This window comes from Sitophilus oryzae, unplaced genomic scaffold (genome assembly GCF_002938485.1).
Source record: "Sitophilus oryzae breed Bouriz unplaced genomic scaffold, Soryzae_2.0 scaffold_1521_pilon_pilon, whole genome shotgun sequence".
NCBI lineage: Eukaryota > Metazoa > Arthropoda > Insecta > Coleoptera > Curculionidae > Sitophilus > Sitophilus oryzae.
The window spans coordinates 673998-689789 of NW_022146194.1; the positions used below are offsets into that span (position 1 = coordinate 673998).

The 15792-nt window shown below is 32.5% G+C and overlaps 1 protein-coding gene across 4 annotated transcripts in view; it reads right to left on the reverse strand.

Moving 5' to 3' along the window:
• Window positions 1-14842, reverse strand: part of LOC115878671 (venom dipeptidyl peptidase 4) — a 29860-nt gene extending 15018 nt beyond the window's left edge. For 2 of the 4 annotated variants that reach the window (XM_030895233.1, XM_030895230.1), the window contains exons 1-2: window positions 11806-12125; window positions 5554-5767 (exon numbers count right to left, since the gene is read on the reverse strand). In XM_030895233.1, the coding sequence (XP_030751093.1) occupies window positions 5554-5767; window positions 11806-11874 (283 nt within the window). In that variant the 5' untranslated portion in view covers window positions 11875-12125. Of the gene's footprint in view, window positions 1-5553; window positions 5768-11805; window positions 12126-14704 lie in introns of those variants that run through there. The other 2 variants (XM_030895229.1, XM_030895231.1) reach the window with 2 other exon arrangements.
• Between the last annotated feature and the right edge of the window lie 950 nt (window positions 14843-15792).

Genomic DNA, 15792 nt, shown 5'->3' on the forward strand with positions numbered 1-15792 from the left:
CAAACTTATTTTTCTCGTGGACCACTTTCAAAATTTTACTGGTTTCGGTGGACCCCCTGCTGCTACATTTCTACCACATTCTTAAAGTCGCCAAAAAATAAAAATTGTGTCACTTCTGAGTTCTGTCCCTATATTCCGATATGTAAAATAAAAACCAAAAATGGTACATTTTATATCACTTTATTTATTAAAAGAATAGAATTACAAGAAAAAATATTAAGGTAATATAGGTTCAGGTCATAATTTTAATTAATGGGAAGGATGTATCTGATGGAGTGTCAGCAAACGATCAATGTTTGGCTTTATTTTTGTGAGCAATAACCGCAAATCCCCCCGCTCTGTGATGTTTAATTTGCCTTTTTTTTGTTAAGAGGTTTGTAACGCACTAAAACTCCTTTCGACAAGGTATGACGAGGGAAAAGCTATTAAAAATTTCCTTGCGATTTCCCACAGTCCAGGATATTTTTCGGGTATTTCTGCTTGCAGCCAAAATGTTGGGTAGCCTTTTCTAAATTTCACCTTCAGCTCCTCATTAGTGCTTAGCTCGAGCAGCTCCTCTTGTAATACAACATTGGCCACTTCCGTTTCATCAAATGGATTTATGATCCATGGTGGTATATCCATCGTCAGTATATCTTCAAACCTGGTTTTGAAGTCATCATGCAGAGCACTTAAATGTTGACTGTAGGTATGGATATCCTCATCAATACATTCTACCTGCGACAAGTTTGGAAATTGAGAGAATTCGCGCCGACTAATGTTTTGCTTCATAAATTTCAATTTCCCAAGAAAAGCCGAAATTATCCCCTTTGTTTTTATTAAATTCAGGCTGTCCCCTTGTAACTGCAAGTTAATATCATTAAATTTTTTAAACAAATCTGTCAAATACGCAATGTCTGCTTTGAATTTGATCAAGTTTTCTTTTAAATCTGGATCTCTACTTTCTAAGAACTCTAATATGGAATCGAAAACAGAGTAAAATCTCGTTAAGCATGCACCTTTCGACAACCAGCGTACTTCAGTATGTAAGAGCAGTCGTTGGAAGTCTTCATCATTTTCGTCGCACAATTGAGCAAATAAACGCGTATTCAATGCATTGCTTCTGATTTTGTTGACAGCTTTTATTACAAAATGAAGAGATTGGTTCAACCTGTCACTTAAATGTTTTGCCACAAGATGTTGTCGGTGGATTACGCAATGAATAGCTGTAAGTCCTGGTATAATTCTTTTGAGATGACTTATAAACCCACGATATCGCCCGACCATTGCAGGAGCTCCGTCTGTTGCCACTGAAATAATGTTTGTAAATGGGATCGATTTTTCCGTAAAAAAATTACTCAGGACATTAAATATTGATTCGCCTTTAGTGTCAGTCTCCAAAGTTCTGGCAAATAGCAATTCTTCGTGAATTTCTTCCTCAACAATAAATCGGACATATGCCAATAGTAATGCTTCATTACTGGGTAACGTTGACTCGTCCAGTTGTATAGAAAAATGAGTTTTTTGCAGATGATTGCACAAAAAGCTTTCGATATCAGAGCTCATTTCATCAATGCGTCTTTGTACAGTATTGTTACTTAATGGAATTCTTTTTAGTACGTCAAATGGAGATTTGTGCAAAACAGTTTTTAAAACCTCTTCAACAGCGGGTAAAATTAATTGTTCTCCGATAGTGTGCGGTTTTCCAGATTTTGCTATAAGTAATGAGATATTGTAAGATGCCCGCAAGCCATCATCGTTACTTTGAGATGTTGAAGCGAACATACTGTGCATGGTGGGTCTCTTTCCATATTTTTCTTTCAATGTTTGAAAATATTTTAAATCTTTACCTATTTTATCAGTATGACACCTTTTTAGATGATCTTCGAGCTTTGATGGTTTCATAGAGTCATTGCTCAAAACTTTGTTGCATAATAGGCACATGGGCAATTGTTTGTCTGCCTCTGATGGAACAAAACCATATTTCAAATAATCGATACTATATTGTCGACATTTTTTCTTTGCTGTAGCCATGTTTCGTGTCAGTTACCTTACCTGTAAAAAAAAAAAAAATGTTTTAGTAACCAAGTTTTTTTCTGAATATAGGTATCACACCGCAGCCTTTGTCAGCACGCGGAAATAGAATTACGGCTTGTAAAGGGACCAACTAATAAACCGCTGAGACAAATACAGACGTTTTCACAAAACGGTAGCAATTTTAAAGTACATAATTTACCACTAATTTTTAATAGTATAAATAAAAATTGGTGTACTCAGTATCGAATACTGATCATATTTGTGTAGGAAAAATAAAAGTCGAAATCCCAAAATTGTCCATAAAAACGATAACTAACATTTTATTAAATCAATGAGTTCACGCGCTCCGTGTATTTGCGTATTTTTTGTCTGCGGCTTCATTGTTAAAACGTGACAAACTGGCATCGAAGTCCAAGCCCCGCCCTTTTCCCGTCGCCCGCGCACCGCTCGCTCTTTCCGAAAAGGAATAGTTTTGATAAAATAGTTACTTCAAAACCAATTTAAAATGATTATGAAATTACTGTTTTATAAAATTAGTAGTTATTTGCAAGAAAAATTACAAAATTAATTGCTCTGCAATATTGCTTATTCGGCCTTTTTAGAGAGGCAGTGTTTCTCTCGTGAAAAACAATTGAATAAAACGTGCTGTGTTTGTCTTCAAATCGAAAGAGGACAATTAAAATATCTGTAAGTTACTAAGTTACCTATCTATACAGGCCGTTGTGATCAACCGACTAGTACACGTAAACAAAATACTTAAGTACTATAACAAAAAAAGGTAGGTTACTTACTTTTCTCCGGCACTAGCAAACACAGATATAAATTTTCTCAACAACTTTTTCCAAATTCCGCCTTTTTTTCGAAATTCCGGAAACAAATGAATGCGTTTGCCTTTGGCATCAAGTATTTATAGTGGTGATCAAGTTCATGTCTGAACAAGCATTAAGCATTGTCGGGCGGATAGCGCTTTGCAAGTCTGTACACGAAATTGTACGTAATATCGAATACGCAAGTTTGGACAAGTAACAGTCGCTTGCCTTATTAAAATATTATCTGCTTAGATAGGTACTTAAAACAATGTAGGTAGGCCCTTATAAAAACTATGCTTACATTTTTGCTCTTTACTATCAAAAGCAGATAAATTTTCGTGGACCCCCATTAACATCTTATGGACCCCCATTTTTTGTTCACGCCTACGTAGACCCCCAGCAAGTCTCCCGTGGACCCCTGGGGGTCCACCTGGACCACTTTGGGAATCACTGTATTACACAATATTATATATTACACCCTCAAATATTACAATATTTTTTATTTTGTTTTTTACACATTTTAAGATTTTTTAAAAATGTATACAGGGTGTATCGAAAAATCTGGTCATTGATTAATCACGATATCCTGCTTAAAGCGCTTGACGTAAAAAGCTGATTTTTGGAAAACAGATTGACTTTAGGGCGTAGAGGTTCCATAAGAAGGGATTTTTCGAAACTCGAATTCTAAGAGGGTGAAACTATATCTCAAATATTAAAATATTTTTTATTTAAAAACCGGTGAGTTTTTCGGAAAAACTCTTAAACACGTATATTTTACTTTGTTGTTTTACATATTTTAAGATTTTTTATATATTTATCCAGGGTGTTTCATAAAATATGACTATTGAGTAATCACGATTCTGCTTAAACTGCTTGACGTTTAAAGCTGATTTTTGGCAAACGGATTGACTGTGGGGTGTAGAGGTTCGATAAGGAGGGGTTTCTTGAATCTCAAATTCCAAGAGGGTGAAAACGCCCCTCAAATATTACAATATTTGTTATTTAAAAAACGGTTAGTCTTTCGGGAAAATGCTTGGACAAGCATAATTTATTTGTTTTTTTTTACATATTTTGAAATTTTTTAAAAAATCATACAGGGTGTTCCAAAAAGATGGGTAATTTCTTAACCACGACTCTGCTTAAACTGCTTGACGTAAAAAGCTAATTTTTGGCAAACGGATTTTTCTAAAGTCAAATTCCAACGAGATGAAACTACCCCTCAAATATTACCATGTTATATAGTGATATCGCCATATTGTTTTTTCTCATGCTGACATAAATGTGAGAAAATTTTATCCAGTTTGTATGTTAATGAAAATTCTTGCTTAGCTTTATCATCACCATTACAAAAAATGATTAATTCGACGCGAACGAAGTCGCTGGTACACGCTAGTTAGTTTATAAAACAATAAAATTGATTTCAAAACACATCTTCTCTTGGCGGATGATAATCAAGGGCCAAAATGACATTACTCGCTAGTTTTTTTAAGTATAACAAACGGCAAAACATAAAAGTTTGTTAACTTTTTCTAATAATTGCAAACAAAGTTCTAAATGAAGCTTTATGGGTGATACTTTTTTTATGACTTGGCAATTACACGATATGATATTCTACTAATTAAAAAACTTTATTCTTAAGTCTACTGTTCATATTTACTTAGTAATCAAAATGGTAAATTATTCTTTTAAAATTATGGTGCCCTGCAACTGCCAACTCATTAATATTGATACTAACTCTTTATAACAAAATTGTGGAAGTAGAAACTAAATAAAATAAACTGCCTTGGTTTGACATGAGACCTCACAACTTTTTATAGTGGAAGAGTTTTCTTGCGAGAGGCCTTGGTGTAATAAATTGCGTAACACAATGTAAATTTACTAGAAACCCAACCCTAGTCAGCGAAAGAATCACGCAAGGATCCGCCGTGACGCCGATTAATTTAACGTACGCCAACATAAGGGTTCAGCAAGAACGTCCCCCACGTTTCCGACCGGGCAACCCTCCACTTTGTTGTTAACTTTCCGTCTATTTTTAAAGCCCAAACAGTGAACTAAGATTTATTTATATTATAATATATGCGAGCAAAGAGAAAATTTGCATATAAGTTAAACCATAAAAGTAATTTGCTAATGGTTTTTATATCAAAACTGTTTTTTTTATATATATTTTTTTCGAGATCTTAAAGATACATATAGCTGAGAGATAAATATATATTATGGTTTCCTGGTCTAGTGCAAATTAACATGTATGTAGATAATTAACACCGTGTAATTGTTTAACGTTCAGCTTTTTTGATCGATTTTTACTGAAGACAATTTCTATGAGAGACACTCCTGAACAACATTAGGAGTTTATTAATTCTTAAAATTTATTTACAGAAACTTGAAACGAACATATTATTAGGCCATTATATTAGGCCATATAAGTAAGATTTTGAAGGATTTTTTTTGAATGCAAAAATAAAACAGAATAAGTGAAAATATGTCCATATAAAACTTTCATTAATAGACTGATAAATCTATGACAAATCAGAGCAACTAGTACAGGTCATTGCCATTGAAAACCGTTTTAAAAAGGAACTCAAGAACTTGGATGACTCCATCCTTACCCTGGAATGGGAGTCCTTCAACGGTCTAAGTCTAAGACATCATTATGATGATAACACAAATTAACTTTTTCACTAAAAAATCTCTCAAAGTACCGTTGAAAAAGAATTAATAAAATTACCTGAGACCCACGTTCCGTTAAAGCTTTTCGGGTTGTACTTGTAACTGAGCAAATCCTCCAAATTGAGTGATTCTGCTGCCACTGCCTCCGCGTCGTTCGACCTGCCGTCCACCAGCACTACGATGGCCACGATGAGCGCTATCACCACCACTCCACCAACACCGCTTATTATCCAATTCCGTTTCTTTTTTCGGTCTTTCGATGTGATCAGGTCCTGCAGAACGACAATAAATTTATTTTTAGATACAATTAAGTCCAATTAATTCTACAGGGTGTAAAAAAAATATTGTACCAAACTTCAGTGGGTGGTATAATACAGTGCGGGGGGCACTGAAAACTTACAATGGCTATAATTTTTAAACCAAAAAAGATATCAAAAAAATAAAAAATACCGTTTCTATAATATCGAGGGGGAATACATATGACCTATTTTTTGAACCACCCCGACCTACCCTTTAGGAGGCACCCCCACTCACATGAAGATCTTAAATGGCAACACCCCACTTGTGGCGCCTTTTTGGAAAGCCCATGAAAAATGCTAAACGATGATCATAAAGTTTTTAGTGTGAAATTGAAAAACTACCCTTACACGAACAATTAGGTGGACATTAATGATAAAGGTGATTTTTTCAGCCTTAGTTACAAATTGGGAGCCAGCTAAATGACGCAAATGAAGCATTTTTCAAACCACCCCAACCCACCCCTAGGTGGCACCCCCTCACTTCTAATCTCAAGATAGCGATACCCCACTTGTGACACTTCTTTGGAAAGCTAATTGAAATTGCTAAATGATGGTCATACAGACTTCAACTTAATTACTGGTTAGTGACAAGAAATGTAGGTGTGACAATTTGAAAGAAATTTAAAATGGTAATTTATTTTAATAATTGCTCAAAATGACAGCCGTTTTGTTCCATACAAAAATACAAACGATTTTCAAATTCTTCTCTCACTTTTTGGAATGTCTCTCTCCTCTCTCCGCAATTCTTGCAACGAACCTGATTTTGTCTTGTAGACTATGGATTTAGTGTAACCCCACAAGGAAAAGTCTGAGGAGGTGACCTTGGCGGCCACTCGATTAGACCCCTTCTGCCAATCCATTGCCTTGGATAATATTTATCCAACCACCGCCTTGTGACACTAGACTAATGCGAAGGGGCTCCATCTTGCTGAAAGTGTATGAGGTCTTCATTAAGAGCTATAATAAATTTCTTTGTACCAGCTTTTTTTTCTCGCAATGGTTCATGGATACAAAAATAATTCATTCTATTGTTTTTGACACGTTTTGACACTTTTGTTTTATTTTTAGGCTCTATTTTTTTCGTTCTTTTTTATGACAGTCGTTCAGCATTTTTATACGCTTTCCAAAGAGGTGTCACAAGTGGGGTATCGCTATCTTGAGGTTAGAAGTGAGGGGGTGGCACCTAGGGGTGGGTCGGGGTAGTTTGAAAAAAACCTCAATTAGCTGGGTCCCAATTTGTAACTTATGCTGAAAAAATCACTTTTCTCATTAATGTCCACCTAATTTTTCGTGTAAGGGGTAGTTTTTCAATTTCACCCCAAAAACTTTATGATCATCGTTTAGAATTTTTCATGGGCTTTCCAAAAAGGCGCAACAAGTGGGGTGTTGCCATTTAAGATTTTCAAGTGAGTAGTGGTGCCGCTTTAGGGGTAGGTCGGGGTGGTTCAAAAAATACGTCATATGTATTCACCCTCGATATTATAGAAACGGTATTTTTTATTTTTTTGATATCTTTTTTGGTTTAAAAATTATAGCTATTGTAAGTTTTCAGTGGCCCACCCTGTATATCAAAGAGTTTTTATATGCCAAAAGATACTTCTTGAGGAATTTACAGTCTACTGATAAAAGTATGCAATATTTTGTTTACTTTTAAGAACGTTGATAAACTATTTTGACGAATGTTGATTATTTTGCCAGTGACTGAAGCAAGGCCCTTATAATCTACAGAAGTTTTTATCTTTTTCTACAATTACGTATGTTATTGTTACTGTTGCAAGGGTACTTAATTTATATTTAGGATTTTCAAAATATTTTTTCATATGCCAAATACTTTAGTAAATCAAGCTCAATATGTGAAAAATATACAAAACTTCCAGTTCATTCGATTTGTAGGTTGTTTGACTTTCAGTCATCTAAGTTTCGCTGATATTGTTACCATGAACATGCACTAACTTTTGACAGTACTCCTATTTGATAGGACTTCTAATAAAACAAAATTCCCATATATTGCCATACTTAAATACTTGTCATACTTGCACTACTTAAATAAAAAAAATTTGAATAAAACAGGCTAACTGTGAAATAACAAACATGATTTATTTTTTTAAATATTAATTAGCTACAACAATAAAGACACACGTGATGGCAAAATAGCACGAAAATATTGTAAAGAAAGTCATCGCTATTATCACGCATAGTAAAGTAATGGATATAATTAATGAGAAAAAAATATTCTAAATTCATTTTAAGTAGTTTTTATACAATGTCCATTAAAGTAAGTATATATTTTAAAAATGCACCCTATTTAATGCAAATAAACTAGCAACGCATATGTAAAAGTAAAGATTTACGACAAATACTTAAAGCAAGAACAAAAAAATTAAAATATACTTAAAATTTGAATTATATATGTTTCTATTGCAAATCTTTATTACACCATACAATTCAATGTTTTCAATAAATAAAAATTATGGAAATATGCAAATTTTAAATTATTATTTTATTTTATATGTTATCGATATTTATTCGAGATATAATAAAATTGATTTTGCAAACTTAACGTTGGGTTGCGAACAAGTTAAATCAATATTTCTTCTTGATGCAGAAGGTGGTTCAAGGTAGAATACGTTATTGAGATTGAGTAACCAACCAACCAACCACACAAATTTATTAGAATAGGAATGAAACAAGATTTAACGTTAGGTATTATACAGGATGGTTCATTTTTTGGTAGCAGGTAGCAGGTAGCAGATCTTTGACAATCTACTGCTATGATGTTATGATGATACGGTTAACTCTACAGTTACTCTCTATGATGAGTAACTCATTATCTCATTTACGTAGAAAACTAAATAATAAACTGTATATTTCTGAAGATATGAAGAGAGAGATTGGAATTATGTTGTTTTGCTTCGACTTTCTTAAAACTTAATTAATTTTTTGACACAAAACTAGGATTTGTCCACCAAAACACAAATTTGTCACGAAATTAAGTTAGACAAGATAATAAAATATCAGGACACATTTTTTGGGGATGAATTGTCCATTTAGGATTTAAATGTAAAACTTAAATTTCTATGTCTGCACTCTGCACCTACAATACAGGTCCTTGATAGGATGGGAACATAGTCCCTCCGGTTCTAAGCTTGCTTTCGCAAATAAAAAGTGTCGATCCAGAGCCTCGCTTTGACATAGTATGTGCTCCTCTGTTTCAGGATCTTTATCGAGAAGTCTGCAGCAAAGACTTCCTTGATACAAGTTGAGCTTGTTTAGGTAACACTGGACAGCCATATATCCTGCCAATAGACCTGTTATTATAATTCGCTTTTTATTCCTGCTAAGCGTTAGCAGTTCCTGTGTAGTTTTAGAAATAGGTCTTTGCTATGCCTGTGCCCCTGTCTGTTTCTCCAGTGGATATCCTGCTTTTCCCTGATTCAGAGTTTTTACTGTACTACGGGTTATACTTTTCTTCCACTTCAACACTCTGTGTTTTAAAAACAAAGCTTGTTTAACTCTTTATATGTCGGTCTGTTAAGTCCTGCTTCTAGAAAGTGAACCACCTTGTATAGACGATATGACTGATTATCATCTACCTGTTTTGTTTATAAATCGTCTCATTTTTTTTAAATGTCATATGATCCAGTATTTGTGTTGCCAAATCACACTCTTCTTGTATACGTTTCAGCGACAAACGAAAAGTGAAAGTACTTGTTTATTTTATTTATGGGGTCTTGGGGTCTACTAGGCCAAACAATTCTTTCACGTATCATGTGAGACAAGCCACGCATACCACGCAAAAGAATGGTTAGAAACCCATAAAATTATAAACAAAAATAAAACATTTACAAACGACTGCCTAGTTTGTAGTATTGCTAATAAAAAAAACTAGTAAAAATATTTTAGTCCTGAGAAAATATCTAATAGTTACGTGGTATTAATCTAGTATACAGTTAGTCTAAAATAACGCATTTTTAAATTTTAATTTTATTAATTTAAATTTTATTTTGATAGTTGAATATTACTATATAATTACATGGAAGAAGGATTTAATGACATTATGGTGTACAAATAGACAAACTGATAATGTACTTTGCTTCTATTTTTAAGATATTTTTGTTTAATCTACATACCTCCATTATTTATATTTAGCACCGTTATTGTGTATTTTAACTGGCTTAATTCACTCTAATAAGCCTATTAATCTTGTATGGAAAACTATGTTATACTTGTATAAATACAATGGGTAAACTGATGTGTTACAAATACCGAGTGTGAATGGATATGGTATTTGAGTTAGGTTTAGAAAAATATTTAAAATATCTTAACTTTTGTTATGGGATATTATTGGAAGTTGTATATTTTATCAAGTTTTATTTTTTGTCTGATTTTTGGTAATCTATTTATTTTCATATTTATTCTAGTTAAATTACTTATAAATTATGAAAATATACAGGCTGAGTCTTAGATAAGTGCAAATATTTTTAAGGGTAGTATATTTTTTATGATTAAATTATATAGTTTTCAGATTCTTCCCTATACTTGTAGTATAAGACAGTAAGACGGAATTCCTGTATAAAAAAATTCTACCAGTTACTTGCGATGTTTTACAAAACCAAGATAATATGTTAAATAGAATACGCGGAATGTATTGTAAACAAGTGAGAAACGGTATTCCCCATTCCAATCTTAAATAAGGTGGTAGTTGTAAATTCACTTGTAAATTATTTTCAAAATATTTGGCATCGTCTTCAAACTATTATTATTATTATACGGTGAAAAAGGTGAATTATGAATTGCTGCAGTAGGTACTGTGAACCTACTAATATAATTTATGGGATGTAATTCGCATTCCTGCAAGTGATCATTCAAAACCGCAAGAATATACGCCATTGCGCTAAGACTCGCAATAAATTTCTTATATCGTTCCATAATCGGGATTTAAAGCTGCTATTTATTATTTCTATTTAATTGTAGAATAATAAAATCTATAAAGGAATAAAACGATTTGTTATAAAATAAATCCCCACAGTTTGATTATTGAAATATCTTTATTGCCCAATTTGATGCATGAGAAGAATTTTATTGAAAGTCATGTAGCAAATGCCAATAATATTTATGATCCTAATTAAGATATGTCTCTCAATCTAAATATTACTGAAAAAATAGAAGGGCTTTAAATGAGTGACATTTAGATCCATTTTTTTAAAATTAATTTTTATTTTGTACGCCAACAATTATTTTAATTTCAAAAATTTCAAAATTTTTTCTATTTTTTGATATTTTTTAAAGAGGTTTAAGTATTTAAAGATATTCTTAAATGTTCTTAAATGGTTAAATTGACGTTTTTGTTGAATTAATACCTACGTTTTCATGTAGCCTTTATAATTAAATAAGTCAACAGACCAGTTTGAAATATATAACAACAACTAAACAGAAGGTTATAACACTTTTATATTAATATAAAATGAAATAACTTATTTTGCTTGATTTTAAAGAACTTAATACATATTTATAACTTATAACGTTCAATAAGTTTATTATTTCGTTTATTATATTTCTTTTGTTTTTTCTCTATTTGTTTTCTTGTTTCTTTCTTATAATAAATATTTTTTTATAAAATTTTGTTAAATAAGTTAAAATTACTTATTCATATTATAAATTTTATTCATTTTGGTTAAACCAGTTTTAGGTACTTTAAACTATTTATATCTTTAAATTAGCGTTTTAGTTAAATCTTCTACCTATAGAAAATATACCGCCAGTTAGTTCTATAATTTTTTATTTGGTTATTTCTGGAAGAAAAATGAATAATAGCAATATAAAGAATATTTTTATACTAATTTATTGGCCCGAATTATCTAGTTTTTAGGCAAAAATTATTTTGTTCTGTAATTCGTAACATGGTTTTAATTGTATTTTTGTAGATTTTTTTAAGTTAATATTTTATGATTGAATTAAAATTGAGACAATATCGAATAATAAAAAAACTAGAAAAAAGTTTATGGAAATACCTGATTACTTTGTCCGATTTCCATATTCAAGGTACCATTAGTATTAGAAACACCATTATTCTCGGGCATGGCTTAATAAAATAACGAAAAAAGTAAATTTAAAAGGAACTAAATAGAAAGCGAAAGAAAGTAAGAAATAAAAGGGCGTTAAACGATGATTTCAAAACAACACATCCTCGCGTGGACCGGCGGCGACGGTATTTTTCTCAGGTATTTTCTCTTGACCGAACGTCGACCGTTGTTTTCCTGCGGAACCGCGACACTGAAACTAAAACCGGTACGAGACGATGCGAGTGACAGCAGGCAGCAGCAGGAGGAGGAGAGACAATAAGGTGGCAAATCGGCGCGCAAAACGCTTTAAAATTTAGAACGTGCACCAAAATACGTTTTTCTAGTTCTTAAAACGGGTATTTTGATGGAAAACCACTTATATCGTACTCTATCTCACGTAAAGGCGTAACTTGAGTAAACACCACTTGAGATCTTCCTAAAGGGACAACTTTTATCACAAGAAGTGCTGTAACTGTGACAGTGATGTATGTATTTCGATTCGATGTAGAATCAGTGAAAGGGGGTTTAAGGTTGATTCTCACTATACCTTCCGTTTCCATTCCAGATCCATTCCATATCCGTTCCGTATTTTTTATTGTATTGACGCTATACGTAAGCTTCCGTTCCGTATCAGTTTCATACTTTTTATTCTACAATTTATATTATTACAAAAGTTTTATTTTAAAAACTTGTATCTTTTGTAAAACGTAATAGATTTAATTGAGAGGTGAAAGAATAAATAAATATCAGCAAAATGTTAACAGGTTAACAGAGCTGGTACAAATGTAAGAACTTGACAACGCTCTTTCCAATATGCTTCAGTCCGTCCACCAAAAAAATGTATGGAAGGAAAGGATATGGAACGGACGGGAAACAGAACGGATAGTGTGCATTCATTGCCTATTAGTGCCTATTCATTTATATGATATATTTTATGTAAACGGAAGGGAAACGGAAGGGAGCTGATATGGAAGGTATAGTTAGAATCAACCTTTAATCACCGCGACCTTAAAGATCACCGTGCCCTTCTTTCTTGAGTTATACCTCATCATACATCTTCCTGTTAGAAAAAAAAAAGAAAAGGGAATGGTATTTAAACAACAATCTCAACAAATTACTATTCAATCTGGTTATTTTGATGGAACACTATATGAGAAAAGTAATTTGGACTTCTAAACAACTATCTCGTCAGAAAATTTTTGGCAAAATTATTTTATTTCTCTTCCCTGTAAATATTTTGTTTCAAACAGTTGTTTCAATTATTATATTATGTAGTTGTTAGTATTTCTGTATTTCAGAAATCATATACTTCGCCATATCTCATGAAAAGTCAAACATTATTAAATGTTAAGTTCTCACGCACACATTGTTTATTGTGAATTAAAAAAAAACATGTAACAAATAAAACATTACATTAAAAAATAATTGTTTACTGCATAACAATGTAGAACGACAATAATTTTAATTTTATAATTTTAATTTTTTAAGTATTTCTGGATCAATATATAATTAAGAAAAAATTAGATACATCATATAATTTTTTCAAAAATACTAAAAATAATCTTTGTTCTATCAGGATTTTGTCTCTAACCCAGGATTAAAATATAATTTACTTAATTTTTAATGAATTTATAGACGCGTTTTCATCCTTTTATGATCCAATTCATTATTTTCGTACCTTATCTTTCTTTTTATTCCGATTCGTCTTTTAATACCTGAAAATCTTTTAAGAACTGCTGTTAAATGACATTTTAAAATAATTCGTTATCAAGATGAATATGTTCTCCAGAAAAATTTTAATTGTAAAGTTTGTTTCATGGCTATTATTTATTTATATACCTATATTTGATTATTTGTATTTGTAATAATTTTAATAATTATTGATTAGCATATTTTTGTTATTTCATCTCTTTAAAAGTTTGTTGATCGCATGAAGAAAAAAAATGTTGAAATTAAAAATAATAAGTATACAGGATGTCCCAGAAATAAGTGCAAGTATTTTAACTGGTAGTTCAATCCCAGAAACACGTCTATGAGGATTTTTTCGCGGAAAAATTTTTTTAGTTTTTAGTTAAAAAACATTATTTTTTGATAGTATGGCAACATAGGTATTAGATTAAATTTATTTAAAGAAAATCCAGAAAAGATCCAGTGGTTCTCAAAATTTTAGCAAAAAATCATTTTTTTTTAAATTTCCAATGTAAAATAACTTCGTTATGTTGGACACCCTGTATAATAGAAAAGATTGAACATAACACTTCTAAACTATTTTTTATAATATTATAGGATTCTATTCTAAGTCATCTTGTTTATGACATATCTCAATTCTTTCAACATTCTTTGGCTAATATTTACCTATAGAAGGAATTGAATATAATATATTATGTATTGACTTTTTTTATAGCAACGATGAAGCTGTCTCTTCTTCGCTTATACTTATACTGAGCTGAAGGTCAGAAATGAACGATACAATCTAAAGAATACTAAACTGATTTTTTTAATCATATTCCTTTGATCTCAAAAAAACTAAAAAACAAAATAGTTAAACAAATTTTTGTTACTTTGCATTATCTGTTGTTACTTTACATTAGCGTTTTAGCTAAACCTGCTAATCAAACGATAAGTTAATTCTACTATTATTACTCAGTTGTCTCCCAGATTTGATACAAATATTACTATGAAATAGCAATAGTTTTTTGCAATTATTTTATCTGAGCTATTTTTATTTTTTTTAAACTAATATGTATTTCTTTATGGTTGTATTAAAACCCTAATATTTTCTAAATGTAAGTACTTTATCTAAATTTATCTTATAAAAAATCTTCACATTACTGGTTAAATAACTTACTTGAACTGTGAAGTAATAAGACATTTCGTTGCTTTCCGTCCGTGTAAAAATCTCGTCAAATCGATCACTGATGTTCACTCTAGAATACTTGTACTGGTAACTTCTTTGTTTTACCATTAGACGCCAATATTGCCCAAATCACAACGTACCTTTTACTTTCCTTTAATATAAATCTAATTTTACACGATTTAGGTAATTTTTTTTCCAATGTGCACCAGCGCGCGGTCAAGAGATTGCAACTATGGTTCGTTTGTGTTGGCTCGTAGTTTATACTTTCTCTATCAGTTCGATAGTTTCATGGGAATATCGCAGAAACAGAATAGTTTTCCCATCAGAGGTGAAATGCGCAAAATATTTAGATACAAATGTTAAAATCGATTGATTCTTGTTAATAAACGTAACAACGAAAGAATTTTCATGGTTGTTTAGAGCGTTTTCATCGAAAAAAACTGTTTAAAGAAAAATACAGTGTGTTGCTTAATGAAATGGTAATATTTAATAAGGCGATGCTTGGAGCGAAATATTCTAAGAAAAGAATTTTATCCTCTACTCTTAGGGGTCACCAATTCTTAACCAAAGAGAAGTCCCTCTCCTCTCCTCTCCTCTCCTCTCCTCTCCTCTCCTCTCCTCTCCTCTCCTCTCCTCTCCTCTCCTCTCCTCCTCTCCTCTCCTCTCCTCTCCTCTCCTCTCCTCTCCTCTCCTCTCCTCCTCTCCTCTCCTCTCCTCTCCTCTCCTCCTCCTCTCCTCTCCTCTCTCTCCTCTCCTCTCCTCTCTCTCTCCTCTCCTCTCCTCTCTCCTCTCCTCTCCTCTCCTCTCCTCCTCTCCTCTCCTCTCCTCTCCCTCCTCCTCTCCTCTCCTCCTCTCTCCTCTCCTCTCCTCTCCTCCACGCGGCTCAGACAGTAAAGCCAAAGCCTCCATGTCTCTCCTAAAAAAGACTTACGGTATGACGGACGTTAAGTCCCGAAGGAGATCCCGTCGTTTTTATGTCCTGGTGCACCAACACTACAGTGCCTCATCCACGTCGGTGCACTTGGTGCACCGACACTTGGTTCCACGACACTACAGCCAGGGACAAGACATTGAGATGC